Raw genomic sequence first — 23,338 nt, 5'->3', positions numbered from 1 at the left:
ACAGTGGAGCCTGGTGGGCTGCAGTCCATGGGGTCATGAAGAGTTGGACACAACTGAGCAACTTCACTTTCACTTTTCACTTTCATGCATTGGAGAAGGAAATGGCAACCCACTCCAGTGTTATTGCCTGGAGAATCCCAGGGACGGGGGAGCCTGGTGGGTTGCCGTCTATGAGGTCGCACAGAGTCGGACACGACTGAAGCGACTTAGCAGCAGCAGCAAGCTAATCACATTTAGTTCTTTCTTTTTTATTATTTACTTATTTTTCACTGTGCTGGATCTTCACTGCTGCACAGGGTTTTCTCCAGTTGTGGCCAGGGGGGGCTGCTCTCTAGGGGCAGTGCGGGGGCTTCTCATTGCAGTGGTTTCTCTTCTTGCGGAGCACGGGCTCTAAGGCCTGTGGGCTTCAGTAGCTGCAGCACATGGGCCAAGTAGTTGCGGCTCCCAGGCTCCAGAGCACAGGCTCAATAGTTTGGTGCATGAAACCATGCTCCCTGCATTGGCAGGCAGATTCTTTACCAATGAGCCACCAGGGAAGCCCCACAATTGGTTCTTAAAAGCAGAGAACCTGGGTTTCCCTGCAAGTCCAGAGGGTAAGAATCTGCCTTGCAACACAGGGGACACCAGCTCAGTCCCTGGTCTGGGAAGACCCCACATGACGCAGGGCAGCTAAGCCCACATGCCACAGCTACCGAAGCCTGACAACTCCAGAGCCCGCGCTCCCAGCAAGAGAAGCCGCCACGCAGAAAAGCCCAAGCACCGCAACCAGAAAGTAGCCCCTGCTGGCCGCAAGTAGAGGAGACCGGGGCGCAGCAATGAAGACCCACACAGCCAAATATAACAGATTTAAAAAAATTTTTTAAGCAGAAAACCCTTTCTGTGGAGATTTGTGAAGGATGGCCAGAGAGATGCAAATTGCTAGCTTTAAAGATGGAGGAAGGTGACTCTGAGCCAAAGAATATGGGTGGCCATTAGAAACTAAAAAAGGTAGTCTTTTTTGCCTTTTTTTTTTTTTTTAAATCTCCCAGAGCCTCCAGAAAGGAACTAAGACCTACCAACATTTCCAACCTACAGAGACTTATGCTGGGCTTCTAACTTACAGAACCGTAAGATAGTAAATTTGTTTCAAGACACTTACTGTGTGCTAATTTGTTACAGCAGCAATAGGAAACTAATACAATACAAATTTTATTAACTTCAAGTTTCCTTAAAAACCACAGGTCATAAAGTGTAGTTCAGAATCAGGGGATAAAAGAGAGAAATGAGAAATTATAACACAGTTATAGCTCTCTAAGAACAAATAATTAATAGTTTAATAATGCAGCAAAATCTAGAGTAAATGATTCTTACCATAGGTATCCATGGAATATCTGAAATGTGGGAAAAACATGTTTACGTGCTTCAGTTCTTCCACAGTTAAATCCCTGAATTTGTACTGAAAAGAGAAAAATGAACACAGAATAAGAATAAAACTATAGGCAATGGAACAATTACAAATTAACATTTAACTGAACACTTACTATGGGCTAGGCCCTGGGCTCTGAATTTTACAATCATGAATGGTATTTGATTTAATCTCATTAATAACAACCCTGTGAAGTAGGTAGGGCTTATAACTGCTCGACTTTATAGAAAATGAAAGCTAGAGAATCAAAATAACTTGCTGAGTTAGATAGCAAGTGAAACCACAGCTCAAACCCAGTGTCTGGGCCTTTAATATCTATATGAAATTACACTCCTGACATCATGGTTAAAGATCCACCTCTTATACCTGAATACCTCATTCACTTGAGATACCTTGAATTTCCCTTCCTGGCACTACAACTAGGTTTCAAAGAAAGAACAGAAAGCATGCAAGGGTTTGCAGTCAGGCTGAGAGAACTGCCTCCTCATTCATCCAGATGTAGTCTCAGAAACACCACCTTGGTTGCCCTGTGGGTAAAATCATTTAACTTCCTTGATCTTTTCTCATTGGCAAAGAGAAGGAGACTCCTACACTCCACCTCTTAGATTTGTGGTGGGGATTAAATGAAAAAAAAAAAAGAAAAGTATGTTAACAGTCTATTACCATTCTGAAAATGAAATTGAGAAAACAATCAAAAAGAATAAAATATTTACGAACACATTTAACAAGATGCAAAACAGACTCTAAAAACTACAAAACATTGTTGAAAGAAATTAAAGTGGGTCTAAGTAAATAGAAAGACATCCCTTGTTGCTACATTAGAAAACTTCATATTGTTAAGATGGCAATAGTCCCCAACAGATTCAATGATCAGCAATCCACATTAAAATCCCAGCTGACTTTTTTTTTGCTCATTTGCAAAAATTCACATAGCGATCTTAAAAGTCATATGGAAATTCAAAGAACACAGCCAAAACAATCTTAAAAAAGAACAAAAAAATCAAGAGAGTCATACTATAATCAAAAGACAGGCTACAATAAGACAGACAATAACAAATGTGGGAGAGGATGAGGAGAAATCAGAACCGTCTACACACACCACCGCTGGTGGTAAAATGGTGCAGCTGCTGTGGAAGAGTCTGGCAGTTCTTCAGAAGATTAAAGAGTTACCACTGTTGTTGCTTAGTTGCTAAGTCGTGTCTGACTCTTTGCCACCCTATGGACTGTAGCCCACCAGGCTCCTTTGTCCGTGGGATGTCCCAGGCCAGCATACTGGAGTGGGCTGCCATTTCCTTCTCTCGGGGATCTTTCCAACACAGGGACCGAACCCACATCTGCTGCAATGGCAGGTGGATTCATTACCCCTGAGCCACTAGCGAAGCCTGTTAGAGTTACCGTATGACCTAGCAATTCCACTCTGAGGCATACACCCCAGAAAAATGAAAACATGTCCACACAAAAACTTGCACACAATTGTTCACAGCAGCATTATTTATAACAGTCAATAAGGAAAACAATCCAAATGTCCAGTATGATATATCCATAAAGTGGAATTCACCCATAAAAATGAATAAAGAACTGATATATACATGGATAAATCATGAAAACATTATACTAAGTGAAAGAAAACAGACAAAAAGCCACATATTAAATGACTTGCATATAAAGTACAAAAATAGGAAAATCCATAGAAACAAAAAGTAGATGAGTGAGTGCCTAGGGCTGGAGGTGACTAGGAGAAAATCAAGAATAACTTCTAACAGATCCTGTTTCCTCTCTCTGAATCTTTTTTTTTCATGTACAAGATCAATTTCTCATGTGCAAGAGATATAGCTCTACCACCTGGCAACTTCAGCAGGAAAGTATGAAAATCTCATGATTAACATTTGTAAAAGTGAGGTATTAAATGAAATGTGTGTACAACAGTAAGTGCAGACAGGAAATGATGAATCAACAGCATATCTAAATTACAGAGAGGCCTCTGAAAAGAGCTATCTACAATTCATGTTAGAGCCTAGAAAGGTACAGGAACATAGAGGGAAGGAGGAAGGTCATTTTAGGAGAAGGTCATTTTGTTTGGGGGAAAAATTTTGGCAGAAGAAAAAGCATATCATTTATTAACAACTTGAAAACAGAAAACTCTTACTCATCTTTGTATTTCCCCACAGCAATCTGCACAGGGCATGCCTTCAATAAACGTAGGCTAACTGGATGGCAGCCAGCAAAGAGACAAGAGTCATACAAGTAGAGTGGACACAGAAAGCAATTATGATCCACAGGAGCAGCAATCACTAAGATCACTAAAATAACGGGTCGACCAGTATTCCCTACAGCAGGGTAAACATGAATCCCAGATTCAGTGTTCCTGACTCAGTGAAATCAAAAGTGAATGAAATCATCCCAACTCTAAACACTATACAAATGTACAAAAAACTGCACTTGGATTACACATTTATTATGCATCATATCATTTCTCTTTTGTTTTCTAGTTGATATTCTATGCTGTTTTCTACATTCTTATCCTCTGAGAATATAATAATTAATGGCTGCATAGGGATATATACTAGAATTGATCTAATTGCAAAGTAATATGAAAGTCTGTTGAAAAAGGGCAAAAGCACTCTTTGTTAGGGCTTGAAAACCCAAATATCACTACTAGTCAAATAGGTGATTTTCATTCTTGATGAAAAAGATCTATTTTATCTGTTTAAAAATATATATATTATGGAAAAATCCCTAGAGGTCCAGTGGTTAGGACTCCATATTCTCACTGCCATGGGCCCAGGTTCAGTCCCCTGTTGGAAAACTAAGATCCTGCATGCCTTGCAGCATGGCCAAAAAGAAAAAGTCATGTCACTTTTAGTCTATATGAAATAGAGTATCTTCTTAGTGTAATAGTAAATATAATCCACGACTATTAACATATAATCCATTACTATTCCTATACCACCTAAGAGAAGTCTGTGTAACATTCTCTGAAGATACACCTCAGACAATGCTATTTGCTTAAAGGGTGCAAGCAGCAAACTAAAGAGGAAAACTGGCCCATGAAATCCTAAAACCATTATACTGTCATACAAATCATTACGACTGGGGTTTCCCTGGTGGCTCAGTGGTAAAGAATCTGCCTGCCAATGCAGGAGACATGGGTCCGATCCCTGATCCGGGAGGTTTCCACATGCCACAAACGGCTAAGCCCACGTGCCACACTGTTGAGCCTACACTCCAGAGCCTGGGAGCCACTACTGAACCCACGTGCTGCAACTGCCAAAGCCCATGCGCCCTCGAGCCATGCTCCACAGCAAGAGAAGCCACCTCAATAAGAGGCCCGTGCACTGAAACTAGAGAACAGCCCTGCTCACCGCAACTAGAGAAAAGCCTGTGCGGTAGCGAAGACCCAGCACAGCCAGAAATAAACAGGTAAATAAAACTGTACATTAAAAAAATGGATACGACTGCAAAATTGAGAAGTTACTAAAATTCAATCTTAATCTGCTCCACTGCAGTGTGCGTATTTAGTAGACTGATATTTATGAACATCAGAGTACTCCTGTATGACACTGCTCAAATGTTGGGCACTGAGGAGCATTTTATGGCATCACTTCATTTTTTTTTTTTAACAAATTAACCATTAAGGAATCTTACAAATTAAGTCCAATCCTATTATTTTATGAGTGAGCAAATCTAGGTTAAGTTACCTGTTCAAGGTAACTCAGCCAGGGAAGGTAGAAATAGAAATTAGGGAACCAGAAAATCTTTCCAAACCTAGTATTTAATATATACTAAAGAATATATATATATATATATATATATATACACACACACACACACAAAACATATATGTACATATATACACATTTTGAAAAATAAACACTTATAAACCAACCTACCCTCCAGTGCTGTCCAGCAAAACTTTCTGCCATAATGGAAAAGATCATTGTGTGTGCTGTTGAATACAGTAGCCACATGTGGCTACCGACACTTGTGGCTGGTGTGACTTGAGAAACTCAATTTTTATCTAATTTTGATGAATGTAAGATGCCGGGAGCCAGCGTGAGGAACTCTGCCCATGGCAAAGGTCATGAGGAAGGAGGCTTCGGCATACGCAAAGGCGGGATCGAGCCTCAGGAAACCCCCTGTTCCCGAGTATCTATCCCCAAAACCAGAGTCTACCTACTTCACTGTTTTATGCCCTCACCTATACCTCTGACTTTAAGGGGGCCTGTTCCCCCACCACCTCTCTCGGAGAAGGAGTTAACTTGCAGCTCCAGTTAATAAAAATTCCTGGGCGTGACAAGAGTGTTTCAACTTACAAACTCCTCTGAAGGTTCTCTAGCCTGCCTGAGCAGGTTCATCCAGCCACATGTGATTGTTTACAGCCTCCCAACGTGAGAGGCACGAGATGCTTTAAACTTTCTATATACAGATTCTTTTGAGAAGTTACAAAATTATTAGTATAGTATTAGTGGGTTGATTAGAAATTATATTGGTGAAGGGTTTTTCATTTGTTGAGCCAATATTTGCTGCTAAATCTCCATATTCCCTGCCCTTATAATGAATATAACTAGCATATAGGAGAAATAAGTATTAACCTTTAAGATTAATCATGTTAAACCTTAGGCTAAGTAAATTCCCTTTCTTGATTGTAACTCACTACACCCTCACCCTACAGGAATGCAACTTTATTTGGAGGGTGGCGCCTGGTTTAAGAAAAAATCACCCCTAGAAAAAATAAGTTTTCTGGTTGACTGACCATTATCAGAAAGGGCCATAAAACATCAGCAGGCCTCATGGCCAGAAGATGATGTAAAACCCCTAAGACCTTTGTATAATTTTACATGAAGCACCTGATTTTGACAAAGGTCAGGTCTGCTGACTCCACGTGACTCTGTATTCATCCCTATGTATAACAAAAAGTATATAAGCAAACCTGAAAATAAATCAGATCAGTTTCTGGAAAGACTGATTCCCCCATGTCGTTCTTTCTTTCCCCTTCTGGCTGAATTCCCATCTGGAGTGTGGATGCTATTCCACGTAAACCAAGTTATTCAGCCTCTTTTTCTCCACTAATTTTCCTACTACACTATTCTTTCCTAATCTCTCTTGATATCTGTAATTAAGTAAGTTTTTTCCTAGGACACCTACTCTGTCTCCCCTTCGAATTACCCTGGATCCACCGGGGCTGGACCCCGGCAGTAAAAAGCCACATGTGGTGAGTGGCTACCATACTACTGGACAGCACAGACCTTTCCAATCCCATTACATCTGTCTGGGTTTTTCTTCTCTCAACCATTCAACTGCCTACCTTAAATTGTAGTCATATTCCTTTGCCTTTCCTCCTCCATAGTTTTTATCATTTGTGTGCATCCTTAAATACCACTCTCTATTGCTTAGCTGCTTTTTGGTTTAATTAAAATATAATTTTGTATATAATCTCCAATTTTTTTCCTGAACATAGTGTTTCTAAGATTCACTCCTATTGCTGCATGTTGTAATATTTCATTCATTTTCACTGCTGCAGAGTAGTGTTTTCCATTGTGTGAATGAATATAGAACAAACTATCTTTTCCATCAATGAACATCTGGGTTGTTTCTAATTTTGAATTATGAATAATTCTGCAAATGTCTCTTGCTTCATATATTATGAATCATCTACAGTATCTACTCAGATGTAGAAGGACATAAAATAGACATAATCAAATTAATTTTTAAAAGCCCAAATTATTAAATAACCATTTAACCACCAACAGTGGGGATTCCCAGGTGACACAGTGGTAAAGAATTAGCCTGACAGTGCAAGCCTGACAGGAATATCCCCTGGAAGAGAAAATGGCAACCCACTCTAGTATTCTCGCTGGGAAAATTCCACGGACAGAGGAATCTGGTAGGCTACAGTCCATGGGTTTGCAAAGAGTCAGACATGACTGAGCAACTAAGTCACCCACGTAGTGAGAGAAAATGGTGTTTTACCATGTCTCAATTTGTTTTTCCATGGTTACTAATGGATTGGAAAAACACTCATTTCTCTGTCGTCTTCTTTTATTTTTCAAAAAATGATTATTTATGCCTCTTGTCCAATTTTGTATTGGTTTTAATACTGGTATGTAGGCTAATTTATATAATCTGGATACCAATACTTTCGCAATTATGCATTACAATATTATTCACCAAGTTTGTATTTTGCCTCTTCACACTCTTTTTACACATAAAAGTTCTTAGTTTGAATGCAGTCAAATTTATCAGTCTCTTCTTTGAGTATTTTACATCTTGTTTAAAAAATGTTTGCATACTCTGAGTTCATGAAGATTCTTCCCTCCATTTACCTCTGTATGTTTTTAAAGCTCATCTCTTACATTTAAATCTTTAATCCATGGGGAATTTCTAGTTAGTTAGTAAGGTCCAATTTCATTTTCTCCAACATGGATAATCATTTGTCCCTGTATTCTCCTTTCTGTAGTTTTCTGCAATGCCTCTTCTGTTTTATATAGCATTTTCAAAACATATGTGAACATGATTCTAAGCCCTCTAGTCTGTTCCCCTGGTTAATCATTCTATCCTATACCAATACCACACTAAGTCTCAATTACTAGTCTTGATATTTGGTAGAGCAAGCCCCACACCTATTCTTCTGTATGAATGTCAAGATTATTCTTGGCCTTTTGTCCTTCCAAATGAATTTTAGAATCAATTTGAAAAATTCCCCAAATACCCTGTTAGAATTTTGATTGGAACTGCATTGACTCTATAGGTCAATCTGGAGAAAGCAGATATCTTCATAGCCATGAAGTTGGAATATTTATCTAGGCGGGAATATTTTTAAGGTTTCCTTTGTTTTCAAGATTTTTCACATTCTCCATACAGTTGCTTGCTTTTAATGTACTCTTCACAAAATTTGCAGCACTAAAATTATTTCTAAATATTAAGTTGTTATATTATTTGCCTACTTCAAGGACTAAGGAACTTTGGAAATATCTGCTAGACTGACTTGTTTCTAACTGGTTTCCTTAATTTACATATCCAACAGACATTTATTAAGCACCAGTGTGCCAGACTCTATCCTATGCACTGATAAAAATCTTCCTCAACTATTCTGCTTCAACCCCTGAGAAAATCACTGTCTCTCTTTTATCTTTTTCCTGCATTCCAGTCCCCTCAAAATTATTAAGTGTTTTTTTCTCGTCTCAACTTCAGCAATTCTTCCCCCTGGACACATCATGTTCCCCTCATTGAAAAACTTGATAGAGCGGTTCTTTTAATTTAATATTCTCTGAAGAGGAGCCAGAAAGCCTGTAACCCTAGGTACGATGATATTTCTTTTCCTACAAGACCTACACATCTGTCACAATAGATAAAATCATCCAAATTAGGCATATAAACAATTTCAATCAAAAAGACACGAACCCAACAAAAACGTCACAAATGTATGCTTTCCGCACAGATAAGTCTTACAAAGCGTTATGAATCACTGAACTAAGAAACTGGTGGAAAAGTATGCCTCAAGACTGTGCACTGGTGGGGAATCAGACAGCCTGGACTAACAGCCTGGTGTAACATGGAAACTGACCTTAGCCACGCCCTAGAATTGCAGGTCAGACTTCTGGGTCAGCCCTCCCAGTCAACCTTTCAACCTTAAGAGGACCTCTTCTGGGCGTTCCAACCCTGTTTTCATCCCCAAATCTACACCAGTCTTTCATTTACCGCAGTTACTTAGCACCCCCGTCGTTGTCAGACACAGGGCTAGATGAGGGAATAAATACAGCGCTGTCTGTGCCGCCATGAAGTTCACCTTCAAAGAGTAAGGTCTGTATAGAAATAATTACTTCACGGTGTGAACATCGATACATCCGAAAGCAAGGAGAGAGGAGGGAGTGATTCTATCTCCTAGGGAGTAACATCTGAATCCCAAAGAATGAACACTGCAAGTCAAAAACAGAGAGGTGTGGGTGGGGGTAGGCCATTTCTGCAGAGAGAAAGGCGTGGTTAAAGGGATAGGTGAGTGCTGGAAGCTGAGACAGAGAGAGAAGCTGGTGGCGTGAGAAGGTGTAAGAACGGGTGCAGGTTGGGGGGATCTCGGAACTGCGGGGGGAGCCGGAGCCGCGGCCGCACGGCACCCATTCCCCGCAGCCGGCTTCAGGCCAGCCCACCCTGGCTCCGAGCCCCGAGAAAAGCCGGTAAACGCCCCGAGGAAGTAGGCTGGCCACGGGCGGGGGACCCCGGCGCCCCAGACCCTGCCCGGCCGGCTGCCCGCACCTTGCCAAGGAGTCGCCTGAGAGCCTCGCTGTCGAACTCCATCTCCAGCCAGGACCGCGAGGCCGGTACCGCGACCCCAGCCCCAGGATCTCCTTCCGCACTTTCCCTGGACGGAGGCTGCCGCGGACCAAACTTCCCGAGCGGTCCTAGACCCCGCCCCTTCCCGGGCTCGAAAGTCCGCCCGCGTCCCACGCCCGGGGCTCAGCCAGGCTCCGCCCGCGGTCTGATGACCGATCCGCTGAGAACCGTGAGCGCCCACGGAACCATGACCCGGCTTGCTGGAAGGAAACTCGGGGACATCTGTGAAGAAAGGAATAGGAAGGACCCTAGGAGAGCCAGTAAAGGAGGTAGAAGATATTGGCGCTGTTCTGGGGAGAGAGTTTCGAGAAGGATGTGTTAAATTCGGCTGAGTATCGAGAAAGATCAAGACCCCCGAGTTGTAGTTGCATTTGGAAAGGAAGAGGTAATGGAAGTTCAAAAGCAAATCCTCGGTGTGGGGGAGGGGGGGCTAGACAGGAAAACCGAACAGGTTTCTAGAACCTTGTTAAAACTGGGAGGTAAGACAGCTGAGTGAGGGTTGTGCAACGTGGGGGGAAGGGGTTGGCTTTGCGGGACGGGGCAGGGCAGAGCATAACCACGCTGGCGGCAGAAAGAGGAAAAAGTCAAGTGACAAAAAGATTTTGAAGACAAAAGTAGGAGATTCGCGGATAAGGTCATCTGGAGCAGTAAGACGAAGAGATGCAATTTGCTGGCCTTGTTTGGTCTGCTTGAATGAGTTACTTACTTACCAGCTTTGCAGCCCTGGTTTGAGCAGGTCTCCAGAGCTTGCTATTGTAACTCTAAAGAGGTTGTGTGGGCAGGAGGGTGATTGTATTTATGAGAAGAGCCAAAGGTAGGAATACTGTGACTCTATTAGTAGATGATGATGAAAGGTTGGAAGGAGCACTTATTTATTCAACAAACTTTTGTTGAACATGGGCTATTTGCTAGATATTGTTGGGGAGGAAGAAATTTTCCTCTATTTTTGTAACTTCTTCTCGCTGGTCTAAAAAGTAAACTGACACCAGACAGAAAAACAGGAGAAAATCAGACTGAAATTAATAACACGTATACCTGGGAGAGACCCAGGAGAACTGTGAGTAACCACGATGGGGGTTGTGGTTTGAAACCTCAAAGGGGAGATAGTTTACATGGAGATGAAAAGTAAATGTTGGATAAACAAATATTTGCTGAGCCTTGTAGAGCCTAGGAGACTCTGAGTTCTAGGCTCTGCTGAGTTACTCCCACGCCTAGCTCATATTCCTTGCGGGTGATAGCTTACCTGGGGAACAGACCCTCTATCTAAAACCTTTGAGGCAGGTAAAAGTAAAAGTGAAGTCGTGTCCGACTCTTTGTGACCCCATGAACTGTAGCCTATCAGGCTCTTCCGTCCATGGGATTTTCCAGGCAAGAGTGCTGGAGTGGGTTGCCATTTCTTTCTCCAGGGGATCTTCCCAACCCAGGAATCGAACCCGGTCTCTCGCATTGCATGCAGACGCTTTACCGTCTGAGCCACCAGGGAGTAGGGGAAGGTCAAAGATTCTTCCTGAGTCTCTTGGGCTTTAAAAGTAATCATCGTCAATTAATCCTCCTACCAAAGGGACACGTTTTAGGGTGGCAAATTTTGCTCCCCTACAGTATTTTTCTAGATCTGACGATAGAGAAGTAAACAAAGTAGACAAAAGTATTGGCAGTCCTCAGGATGTCATTCTTTTATTAGTAAGAGCAAAACAATAAATATACTAAGTAAATGAGACCATATGTTAGAAGTGATTACATGTCGTGAGGAATAAATTTTTTAAAGGCAGGGTAAGAAGGTAAGGGTAGGTCTCCCTGACAGACTAAGCATTCTGTGTTAGAGGACATCCAGGGCCTTTAGACAGGTGTGTGCTTGGGGAAACTGCAGGGAGGCCAGTGTGGCTGGAGCCAAATGAAGAGGTGAGGAAGCAGAAGTAGGCAATTCAAAGAAACACGGGGGAGCCACAGATGGTTTAGGGGCAATGATTCTTCCAGTATGGTCCCCAGATTTCCTCGGTATCACTTGGATCTTTACAGAAATGTGCATTCTAAGGCCCCACCCCAGACTTAAATAGGAAACCCTGGGGATTGGGTCAAGCGGTCTTTTGTTGCTTTTTGTTTTTGATTGGAGTTAGTTTCTGCTGTAAAGCAGTCTTTACAAGCCTGCGTGATTCTAATGCATGATAAAGTCTGAGACCCACTAAAGGGATTTTGTGGACAATTGTGACTCTGGCTTGTTAGTGCCCTCCCGCGAGAGACCATCAGGAACACACCCACACTCAAGTAGGGTTGATCCCTCCTTGTGGTAAGGGAGCACGTACTGTGGAAAACTGCCAGGACGACTGAGTAAGAGCGTGGAAAGAACCTATTTCAGGATTTGGGCTCTGGGTAATTTGGGAGAGGACTTACGGAATCAAAGCTATACTTTGGATTGGGTGTTTTCAGAAGCCAGGGACAATTCTGAGATTGGATATCTCAATAAATATTATCTCTCAGATGGCCAAATGGGAGCAGGGTTAAGGCTGTAATTGGTAAAGCAGCAGTAGTCACATCAGCAGAGAGAAGAGGATGTTTGCTATTTCCTGGGTTGCACAGTAACCTTGTTTTTGTCTCTGCTTAGATGAAATATGATAAGGACTTGTTTTGTCTCATCTTATCATGGTCTGTGCTGTCTGATGCCAGTGTTCGGAGAGATTGTTTATATCCAACAAGAGATAACAGAAGCTTGGCTGTGAGTCCAGGTCATCTTCTAGCAACACTGAGGCCTATCTGGGTCAGTCCAGTTCTCAGATGTCAGGGGCTGCTTTTTTCTTCCTTAAACTTTTGCTCTGAGAAAAAGAGGATGCCACTGCAGGGTTTTGAACAGAGGAGTGACATGACCTGAGTTGTAAAAGAAGTCTGACTGCTTCACTGTGAAGAGAGGAGGCGGGGAGTGGAAGCCAGGAGACAGGTAGGAGGTGAGAAGGTTGAAGGATGAGGCCTCTTAAGAGCACATCACCCAGACCTATCACACCTCAGGAACTGTGAAATTTCCAGGGATTCTGAGGTCTTACAGATCCCGTCACAAATCCATTAATCAAGGAAAAGCGATCTAGTTAGAAGAAAGGCCTAAGCAAGTTTCTTCAGTCTTTTATGAAAACCTTTTATGAAAGAGGCCTTCCATTCAAACCAGAAATTCTCTTCCGGTTTAATCACTGTGGATTGATCACAGGCACTAGGACACTATGCCTGTTTGTGCGTGCACGCATGCTATCATTTCCCACATGGAGGATACATTGCTCAGAGTTTTATGTGCTCTGTTGCATGAATTCACCTAGATGGGATTTGTATCAATTATTATTGATAATAATATTATTGTTGTTGATAATATTATTGGAATAATTATTATCAATTATTATCTCTTTTACTGATGAGCAAACTGGGGTTTAGTGAACTATTTATTATCTATGTCCTTGTTTCTGAGATCCTGTTGAATAAGAGACATATCACTGACAGTGTTTGGAGGGAGAAAAGATTACGAAATTAAATATGTACTAGTTTTAACCTCACTTTGGGGAATTTGTCTTACAGAAATAAAAGTACCCAGGATGTTTGTACAAAGATGTTCATTATATTAAAAGGGGAAAAAAAGCCCCCAGGCTAAGAAATGGGTAATGTGTATATTCTGCACCTTTGTTTATAGCTTGAAAAAAATCACAAGAATGACCTGTTTAAAATTATAATATTTTTTATTGGTACTCTGCTTCTGATCTCTGTTTATATTCTGCTTTCACAATTATGGGTCCTACCAGACACATTGTTTAGGGATAAAACCTTGGTATTCTGACTATCAGACAAATGTATCCTTATCATTTACTTCTTAAAAAACTTTTTTTTAATTGTAAAATACACGTAATGTACAATTTACTATCTTAACCATTTTAAGTATGCAGTTCAGTGGTAATAAATACATCCATAATGTTTTATAGCCATCACTACCATCTGTCCCCATAAATCTTATGAAACAAAGGCCATACCCATTAAATAATAACTTCCCATTCTTCCCTCCCTCCAACCCCTGATAACCACCATTCTGCTTTCTGCCTTTATAATTTTTACTGAAGTATGCCACCAGTGGAGTAGAGAGTCCAGAAACAGACCCTCACATTTATAGTCAATTATTTTTGACAAAAGTGTCAAGACCATTCAATGGGAAAAGAATAGTCATTTCAGCAAATGGCATTGGGAAATCTGACTATCCATATGCAAAAATGAAGTTAGATCCTTATGCAATACCATATACAAATATTAACTTAAAATGGATCAAAGACCTAAATGTTAAGACTTAAAACAATATAACTCCTAGGAGAAAATATAGGAAAAAAACTTCCTAAGATTAGATTTGGCAGTGATTTCTTGGATATGACATGAAGGACATAGGCAACAAAAGAAAAAAATAGACAAATTGGACCTCATAAAAATTTAGAAATTTTGTTCACCAGAGGACAGTATCATTTACTTCTTAGATGTGTGAAGATTGTGGTGTTGATCGCTGACCAACAGCATATGCTGCATCTCAGGCAGTCCTGCCACAAATGTCCTTTGACCTCGTGAAATGAAACTGTAATCTTTCTTTTTTAAACTGGTTCTTTTTTTATAAAGATTTTATATAACCTCTCATGCTCTATCTGAACCAGCATAACTCTTTGAGGATCACTTTGCCTTCTCCGGTGAAGTAAAAAAACATAATACTCAAGAGAAATTTGTCTAAGAAATTTTGTTTTTCGCAATCACAATAATGTTTATGGTGGTAAAAAGTTGGGGGAAAAAAGAAGTCTAAATGCATATTTTGCCTATTGCTTGCTTATTACCTTTCAGTTCCAAGCCCACCATTCATTGCTTGCTCTGCTGTACTGGAACTGAACCTTTTAAGCATTTTCCCCTGCTGGTGGGCTTGATATTAAGTTCTGTCGATAGAGGGCCTAGGGTGATACTAAGGAGGAAGAGACTTCCTCCCTCCAGTGTGCTATTTTGGTCCTACTGTGTGGCTGCCAGGGGTACGAGTGGGGTGGTGGTGCTCACTGTGTGCAGCTTCAGTGGTCCTCTGTAAACTCCTCACTGAGTTTCAGTGGTACCTGTGATAGTCAATCAGTTCTATGCGCCGCCCCCGCCCCCACAGTGAGATGGCTTTCTAGTCCATTCTACTTGCATATCCCCAGAAGGTAGATTCTCAGTGAAGATCAGTAACCTGACAAACCATCCCCCCACCGCCTCCCGCCACCAGAGACTTCCAGCAAACTCCGCCAGCATCTCAATGAGTGGTTCCCTATGTACCAGCTCCAGCCTGCAGCAGCTCATTGGATTTTCCCTACCATCCAGCTGGCCCTGACCATCACTTCTCCAACAAGTTTTAGATCTCTGCCCTAGAGGGGAAGGCACTCTTTCCAGTTTATTCCTACCTTGGATTCTTTGCCTCAGTTCTAGTGGTGATGACTGCTGTCTATATATGCTAGTCCTATGATATGTACAGCTTTCAACCTCTTCCATTAATCTCCTGTTCCTAGTTACTAATTCTTTTTGTTGAATTTTCTCTGTCCAAATTATTGTGGTTTCTATCTCCTGACTCAATCTTGCCTGATATATCTATTACTGAGATAAAGATGAGGGAACTCCGTGGCAGTGGTTAGGAGTGGCACTTGCACTGCTGGGGCTCATGTTTCATCCCTGGTTAGGGAAGCTGCACAGCACAGACAAAGAAAAAAGAAAGAGTAAGAGAAAGGGAGAAGGAGGACATACACGTGGAATACTATACAGGAACAAAAAAATAAGTTAGACTTCTGCTTCTATGAATGATCAGCCTCTACAGGAGTTGCCTTCTTTCCATAAACAAATAGAAAATTGTACAAAATATATGAAATAATTATCTTCAGGTCTTGCACAAGGGCCAGCACCAGTCCGTGAACTTTGAAAGACAGGAAACAAGAGAGTTGAGCCTTCCAGTTGCCCCAGCCTACTGCATCGAGGCAGCTTTCAGCCTGCAGCACAGACATGGGTTACCCGAACGAAGCCAAGTCAAAAAGAAGGATAGTGGTGTGCCAAGGAAACCAGAGTGCCAGGAACTTGCAGGGTGGAGTCCTGAAAAGAGGCGATTCCACAGAGGAAGCACTCTGCAGATCTCCACAGGGACCCCTGTGAGTCTTTGGCTGAGTTCTGTCTATGCATATGTGGGGTAAAGACTCCGTGAGGCTGGGAACAAGAACCACCCAGAAACAGTAGGCCAAACACTTCTGGGAGCTCCCAAAGAGGCTGGGGATGTGGAAAATTCCACAGAATGGGAGACCTAACACCATAGGCATCAGGAAGAGTGTTCAGAAGGGTCATAGTTCAGCAATAGGGGTGATTACTCTTAGAGTAAAGGCTGCTCTTGATCCGCCGCTGCAGAGCTTAAAACACACCTCAGAGAACCAGACTGACTCAGAGAACGTAACTGAATCCCAGAAGGAAACCCAACACTGCTGAATAGAATGTAAAAAATTCCTGCACTCAAGTGTAAAATTCCCAATGTTGAACATCTAACCAAAGTTGCCAGGCATTCAAAGAAGCAGGAAAATATCATCCATGACAAAGAGAAAAAACAACCACCGAAACAGCCCCAGAAGTAACAGCAATGGGCCCTTAAAATGTTTATTATCGACGGGGACGCGACGTAGCATCCTGCTTCTCTATGAAATGCAGTTAACACATCAGCTGAACCTATTTCCTGAATACAGGGTGACCCTTCTGTTATTTAAAGATGTAAAAAATGCTTTGGGCTTGAGAAAAAAGGCCATGGAAGGTGCCATTGATGGCTCATTAATAAATCCTACAGTGATTGTCGATCCATTTCAGATAATTGTGGCCGCAAACAAAGCAGTTCACCTCTACAAACTGGGGAAAATGAAGACAAGAACTCTATCTACTGAAGTTATTTTCAATCTTTCCCCAAATAACAATATTTCAGAGGCCTTGAAAAAATTTGGTATCTCAGCAAATGACACTTCAATTCTGATTGCTTACATTGAAGAGGGTGAAAAACAAATAAATCAAGAACACCTAATATCTCAGGTAGAAGGTCACCAGGTTCCCCTGGAAAATCTCCCTGAAATAACAAATATTACAGAAGTCAAAAAGGTATATAAACTATCTTCACAAGAAGAAAGTATTGGAACATTATTGGATGGTATCATTTGTAGAATGTCAACAAAAGATGTTTTGTGAAATGATAGAAATATTAAAAATTTTTCAGCTTTTATAAAAAACATTCATTGTTTTTCCTAGATCATAAAATCTGTTATGTTGTGTTGTATAAAGTTTTAAAACACAGAATAGTAACAAAGGGAATAAAAACCACTCCTGGTCCTACCTTTTCATATTTTAAAAGATAATCACGGTTATTGTTATTATTGTCTTCTGTTTCTGTCCAAATATATTTTATTTTTATATAATTGGAATAATTGCAAACATTTATTGAATGTCTACAATATACGAGGTTCTTATCTAAATGACTTTATATCCATCAGCTTATACTCTTGCACTTAATTCTGGCTACTCCAGCATCACCCGTTCCAAGCTTCCTGGTTCCAAGTTTTTGTATGCAAGAATTCATTTAATTGTCACAACATCATATGAAGTAGATTACTCCCGTTAAAAGGTTGTACAAATAATAATGTGCGCAAGGTCGTACAGCTAAAAATCATGTTTTATAAATGTTTTTTTTTCATATTTTATCTTAAAATATGGTTGTGTCAGTCAAGATAGAGTAGGTTACAGGCCGTATGTTAATGTTTTGCTAACTTTGCTTGTTCTTAGTCTTGTCTATGCATGGGCAAACACTTCTTTTCTGAAATACTTGAAAGTAAATTGCAGACCTTGGGGCACTTCACCCTCTGTTGTAAAAAAAAAAAAAAATGCTTATTATCAATCTCACAAATACGCTCAATGATGTAAAGGAAAACATGAACATGATATGGAGAAAACTGAAAGATAGCATTTGAAAAAAAAAAAGAAATTGAACTTCTAAGAGATGAGAGATACAACATCAAATTTAAAATATACTGTATGGGATTAACAGAAGCTTAGAGGATTAGCAGGAAAGATGATTGAAGTTGAAAAAGACTGCGATAGAAAATATCCAAAGTGGAACACAAAGAGAAGAATAATGAGCAGAGTTCCAGCAGGCGGTGGGACAAACTCCACATGTAATGGGGGTCACAGAAGAGGAACTGGGGGACAGAAGAAATGTTTGAAGAAACAGTAGCCAAACATTTCTCCAGTTTTATGAAAAGCATAAACACGCTGATTCAAGAAGTTCACCAAACCCCAGGTAGAAAAAGCATGCAGAAATTTACACAAAGCAACCACAAAATCAAATTGCTGAAAATTAGTGATAGAGAAATTTTTAAACAGGCACTTTCCTTATGATCCACTAATCCTCCTCCTGGGATTTACCCTAGAAAAATTAAAACTTATGTTCCCTCTAAAAATTATATGCAAGTATTTATAACATCTCTGTTCAACATAGCGCAAAACTGGAAACAACCCTAACGCTATTTGACAGGGAAATTGACAAACTGATACAACCGTACAATGCAATAATATTCATTGAGAAAGAACTGACTATTGTACAACATGAATGAATCTCAAAAGCGTTAATGCTAAGTGAGAGAAGCCAGTGGAGAAGCCAGTGGAAGAAGGTTATGATTCCATTTACATGAAGTTCAGTGGTTGTCAGGGACCAAGGGATTTAGGGAGAAGGGATTGACTTCAGAGGGGTATGGGGAGTTTTTTGAGATGATCACAATTTTGTCTGTCCTAATTGTGGTGGTAGTTACAAGACTGATACATTTTTTAAATTGTATCAATCATACACTGAAAATGAATGTGTTTTATCCTATGTAATTTATACCTCAATAAAACTCCTTATTAGAAATGGAAGAAAGAATGTGTTTAGATTTTTTTCTCAATTGACCTAGGATGTATTGTTATAGGAGAAAAGCCAGTAATGAGTTAGCAAAAAGTTCGTTCAGGTTTTCCAGTAACAATTTAGAGAAAAAATCTGAACAAACTTTTTGGACAACCCAATATGTAGTAGAATATGTGGTATGATCACCTTTAATGAAACAACACTAAAAACCCCTCTGTGTGTATCTCTGTGTGTTCCTGTGTACCTCTATATGTATAGCCCTCTGTGTGTCTAATGATATTCACAAGCTCCTGGGTAAGTCTTTGGCAGAGGAATACACACTAGACTGTAACACTTGTTACATCATGGGGCTAAGAAGAGGAAGAATATTACAGTTTTCTTTATACATCTTTGGATGATTTCATGTTTTACAATGAACACCGATTAGAAAATCATGAAAATAAGGGAAAGGATATCACACTAATGGGATGTGTATGTAGGAAGAACTCTGATGGGGGGAGGAACCCACCATGTCAGTGCAGGGGTGGTCATTAAACTTGACAAAAAAGGAGATTTTGGTAACCTCTGAGAGAGCATCCTGTTAGTGGGGTTGGGGCAGAAGTCAAGGTGTGAAGTGTGGAAGCAAAGCATGGACTGGAAAGAAAGCCTTTATGAACCACTTGTTCAGGAAGTGTGGTCATAATAAGCAATTTAATAGACAGGACAGTTAAGAAGGGAGCCGTGGTATTAACGAGTTTTTTGTGAGAATAGGTAAAGAATGCTTGTGGCTTCTTGAAGGCCAAGAAAAGAGAACCAGTGGACAGGAACTGAACAAAAGTGTTAAAGAATGCTATAAAATGATGAGGAGGAGAGGTGGGAGGGGAAGGGTTGCCGGGACAGAAATAAAGACTTCTCATTTCCCTAGAATTCAGTTGTGTTTCATTCACAGTTGTCATTGACCTAGGAATGCACCTTTCCCAACCGCAGTCTTAGTCTAAAGAGCTCAACTTCCTAACAGACAACTGGGCCCTGATCTGGAGCATCACCTGTGTGACCTAATGCAGATCACTTGGGACCATACAGAAAGCTGAGCTCTGAAGAATTGATGCTTTTGAACTGTGATGTTGGAGAAGACTCTTGAGAGTCCCTTGGATGCAAGGAGATCAAACCAGTCCATCCTAAAGGAGATCAGTCCTGAATATTTATTGGAAATACTGATACTGAAGCTGAAGCTGCAATACTTGGGCCACCTGATGCGGAGAGCCAACTCATTGGAAAAGAGCCTGATGCTGGGAAAAAATTGAAGGCAGGAGGAGAAGGGATGACAGAGGGTGAGATGGTCGGATGGCGTCACCGACTTGATGGACATGAGTCTGAGCAGGCTTCAGGAGTTGGTGATGGACAGGGAAGCCTGGAGTGCTGCAGTCCATGGGGTCACAAAGAGTCGGACACGACTGAGTGACTGAACTGACTAGGCTTTGTAGGCCTCAGTTTTCTCATTGGTAAAATGGGGTAAATAATAGTACCTACCTCATATTATTGCCGTGAGATAACGCATTCAGAGAGCTTACATTGCCGCTCACTGCTCATCTGGGGGCAGTCTCTCTGACCTTCTGTGGTCCAGTCCATGTCATCATGATGTCACAATGCCCTATTAGACTCCAACTTCTCCACTAGAGAGTTGTGGATGCTTTGGAGCTAAGGACCTCTACCAACTGAGGGTTTCATGAGCATATTCCTTTGTCAAGATCTTGGTGAATAGTCCTTCACTGTGCAATCGTGTCTTAGAAATTGTTTTACTTGTTATCATGATCGTGCTTGGCTGGATGCTTTTTGTTGGATTTGCATGTTACTTGGGCACATTTCCAGAGTTCGTGGTAAGTAATGACCTTGCCTGTTAATTCTTGGTAGTCAGTCTTGGCTCTGGCTCACCCTCCCAGCTGGGATTTCTGACCAAACAGGAAAGATGGTTGCGGTCTCACCACTAATAAGAGGTCAGAGTGTGGTGGGAACAAAGTTAGTTTCCCAGGCTACTTCCCATCCCATTGGGACATCTTTAAGCCTTTACCCCTCCCCTTGGTTACTTGATATCACATATTTCAAAGCATGATGGAATCTGTAAGGGCTCTGCTAGAGACATTGCCTGACTTCTGGATTTCAGGCCAAGTGGATCAGTGGTTGCTGGGAGGAAAGGGAATGTGGGTATTGGTGGACGTTTGAGCAGCCCTTCCAGTCACATACAGGGGCAGTTACCTACTGGGACAATGAATTAGGGCCAGCTCTGCCTTAAAGCTTCTTTTTGCCTCAGCCTCCAACTCTGAAGTGGAAAGAGAGGTGGGTTGTTCAGGAGAGCAAGACACACCTGAGGAGCCAGCCTTTGGATGAAGATCTGCAACTCTGAGCGATTGTGATGGTCTGTTGAGCTGGATTCCTCCCTTTCAAGACAACTTGATAGCACCCGGAAATGTCAATGGAAAGTTTACTTTCCTCTGGAAAATAAAATGAACTGTGAAACGGGAGAGAATTTGAGGAGCACTGCTGAGGACAGCAAGCCCTGGTTCAAAGATTTGTTAATAACTACACACCTTCTGGGTATTCTTTTCAATGACTGTTCCACCTATTATTTTTTCCATGCAGACTCTATAATAAATTACACCAGCATTTTTAATGCCCCTTTTGGCAGATTCTGAAACTTGAGTTAATGTAAATTTGAGTTCAGGTCCTAACTTTGCAACTTCCTGGCCATATGACCTTAGGAAAGTTTAATCTCTCTGAACCTCAGTTTCTTCATCCATATGATGGAGATACTCCAGTATCTTTCTGTTTTTGTGAGAATTACACTTGGAAATTCATCTGAAGCATTTAATGCAAAACTTGACAAGTTAGTAAATGCTAACTTTAAGTAGTAAATGCTAACTTAACAACTAGGCCAAATAATGAACTAGTCAACAGACTTACTGGTGACTATGACCTTACTTGCTTACCTAGGGCCACACCAACCCATTTGTGCAGGTGAAGCATAGATCTCTGGACTTAAGACCTCTCTCATTCATTCCACTTGGCCAGCCTGTCTATAGGAAACATTAGTATCAGTGTCTTTTTAGCAAACTATCTCCTGAGTTTCTTGAATCCCACCCCATTTCATTCAGACTGGTTTTTTCAAAGATGTTCCCATTGTTAAAGAAACTTAACTCTTAAGAGTCTTAATATTATATAATATGCAATTACAGGAGCAGGTTTTCTGGGAATCTTCTCCAGAAGGCATGGGTATCAAGCAAGTCCCAGCCCTAGATATCCTAGGAGCAGGGCATAACAGGGTTCTTTTTTTTTCGCCATGTGCTCCAGAATTTCTATGAAAGTATCAGCCCGACAGTCAGACCTGTGCAGGGTGGGGTTGCACGTGGAGTCACTGGGCACCTATTTAACTTGAACCACTGCCACGGAGAAGGCAATGGCACCCCACTCCAGTACTCTTGCCTGGAAAATCCCATGGATGGAGGAGCCTGGCGGGCTCCAGTCCATGGGGTCGCTAAGAGTCGGACAAGACTGAGCGACTTCACTTTCACTCTTCACTTTCCTGCATTGGAGAAGGAAATGGCAACCCACTCCAGTGTTCTTGCCTGGAGAATCCCAGGAACAGGGGAACCTGGTGGGCTGCCGTCCATGGGGTTGCAGAGTCGGACACGACTGAAGTGACTTAGCAGCAGCAGCAGCTGCCACGGTGTGATCCTGACCAAACCATTAAAATTGTGTGTGCCTCAGTTTCTCCAGCTATGAAATAAGCAGAATAGCCCATCTTCCTCTTCCCTTCTCAGGAAAGTCAAGAGGAGGCTTTCCCTGCATGATGAGGGTTTAGCTGTATCATTTCTCAAAATGCAAGACTTTTCTTCTTTGAGTAGCCTAACAACAGTTATTCAAGTTATTTAAGTAATTGCTTATAGTGTGCATAGCCAGTGACTCCTCCCCATTAATCCATAGTGTGTTGTTTTGTTCACAGCAATGCCTTGTGCATCTGATTGCATAAAACAGGTAGTCAAACTTTTGGCAGGTGATGAGTTAATAAAGATAAGATCCCAGCTAGACCCTAAACACACAGTCACCAAAGAACAGGGCCCTCCTACTCAGAGTTCTTTAGCCCTAAAACACCTGACACCCTGGTCAACTGTCCCATACTTTCTGACTCTGACTGGTTGGTCCTCAAGGTCACAAGAGTTGATGTCACAATTGGTGTCTGAGCTCTGCCCCCCAGATAGCCATGACGAGCCACTTCAGGTCAAACTAGACCACGAAGCTCCCCAGCCAGGAGCTACCATGCTGGACCATCCACCATCTGGTCTTGAATGAAGACAGCCCAGTTTCCAGGGCTCGGAAGAGAACACCACACCTTCCAGAACCACCTGTTTCGCTCTGCACACACCACCAGCTAAGAAGCCCTGCAATGATTGTTGTCTTATGGATGCTTCTCATTGCAGGAACAATGTGGAAGGGATACAAATATCCCCCAGGAGGGGTAAGTGTGCCTTCAGCTTTGTTCTCTCTTCCTACTTTGAAAATGTATTCCCTGGGATACATGAACCAAGCACCAAAATCCAACTTTAAAAACACTTGCTTTATTTTAAAAAGTTACTCTAGCATACCTACTGCTATTGTTATTCAGTATCTATCTGTTTAGAGTTGAGAGAGTTCCCTGTGCCTCTCATGTGATC

General features: G+C 41.5%; 2 protein-coding genes and 1 pseudogene across 7 annotated transcripts in view; 2 read left to right on the top strand and 1 right to left on the bottom strand.

Moving 5' to 3' along the window:
- UEVLD (UEV and lactate/malate dehyrogenase domains) overlaps nt 1-9,820 on the bottom strand; it is a 58,152-nt gene extending 48,332 nt beyond the window's left edge. For all 6 annotated transcript variants that reach the window (XR_011251651.1, XR_011251650.1, XR_011251652.1 and 3 more), the window contains exons 1-2: nt 9,656-9,820; nt 1,351-1,435 (exon numbers count right to left, since the gene is read on the bottom strand). Coding sequence is in view for 2 of the 6 variants with exons in the window: in XM_069565044.1 (XP_069421145.1) it covers nt 1,351-1,435; nt 9,656-9,697 (127 nt within the window). In the remaining 4 variants the exon portion in view is untranslated. The remainder of the gene's footprint in view (nt 1-1,350; nt 1,436-9,655) is intronic.
- Nucleotides 9,821-9,851: 31 nt separating this feature from the next.
- LOC138426482 (EKC/KEOPS complex subunit TPRKB pseudogene) overlaps nt 9,852-23,338 on the top strand; it is a 15,625-nt pseudogene continuing 2,138 nt past the window's right edge.
- MISFA (mitochondrial sheath formation associated) lies at nt 20,354-21,118 on the top strand. The gene is made up of 2 exons (XM_069565051.1): nt 20,354-20,509; nt 20,941-21,118. Exons 1-2 carry the CDS (start codon nt 20,441-20,443, stop codon nt 21,031-21,033), a joined length of 162 nt encoding a protein of 53 aa, XP_069421152.1. The 5' UTR covers nt 20,354-20,440; the 3' UTR covers nt 21,034-21,118.

The sequence above is a fragment of the Ovis canadensis genome, chromosome 21 (genome assembly GCF_042477335.2).
Source record: "Ovis canadensis isolate MfBH-ARS-UI-01 breed Bighorn chromosome 21, ARS-UI_OviCan_v2, whole genome shotgun sequence".
NCBI lineage: Eukaryota > Metazoa > Chordata > Mammalia > Artiodactyla > Bovidae > Ovis > Ovis canadensis.
Note: the sequence above shows the minus strand (reverse complement) of the source record. Positions and strands in the feature narration are given on the sequence as shown.

Bases quoted from the DNA above. Each gene is read 5' to 3' on its own strand.
- MISFA (XM_069565051.1), top strand. From the start codon at position 20,441: ATGATCGTGCTTGGCTGGATGCTTTTTGTTGGATTTGCATGTTACTTG. The intron at 20,510-20,940 runs GTAAGTAATGAC...TTTTTGCCTCAG, and splicing joins GCACATTTCCAGAGTTCGTG to CCTCCAACTCTGAAGTGGAA.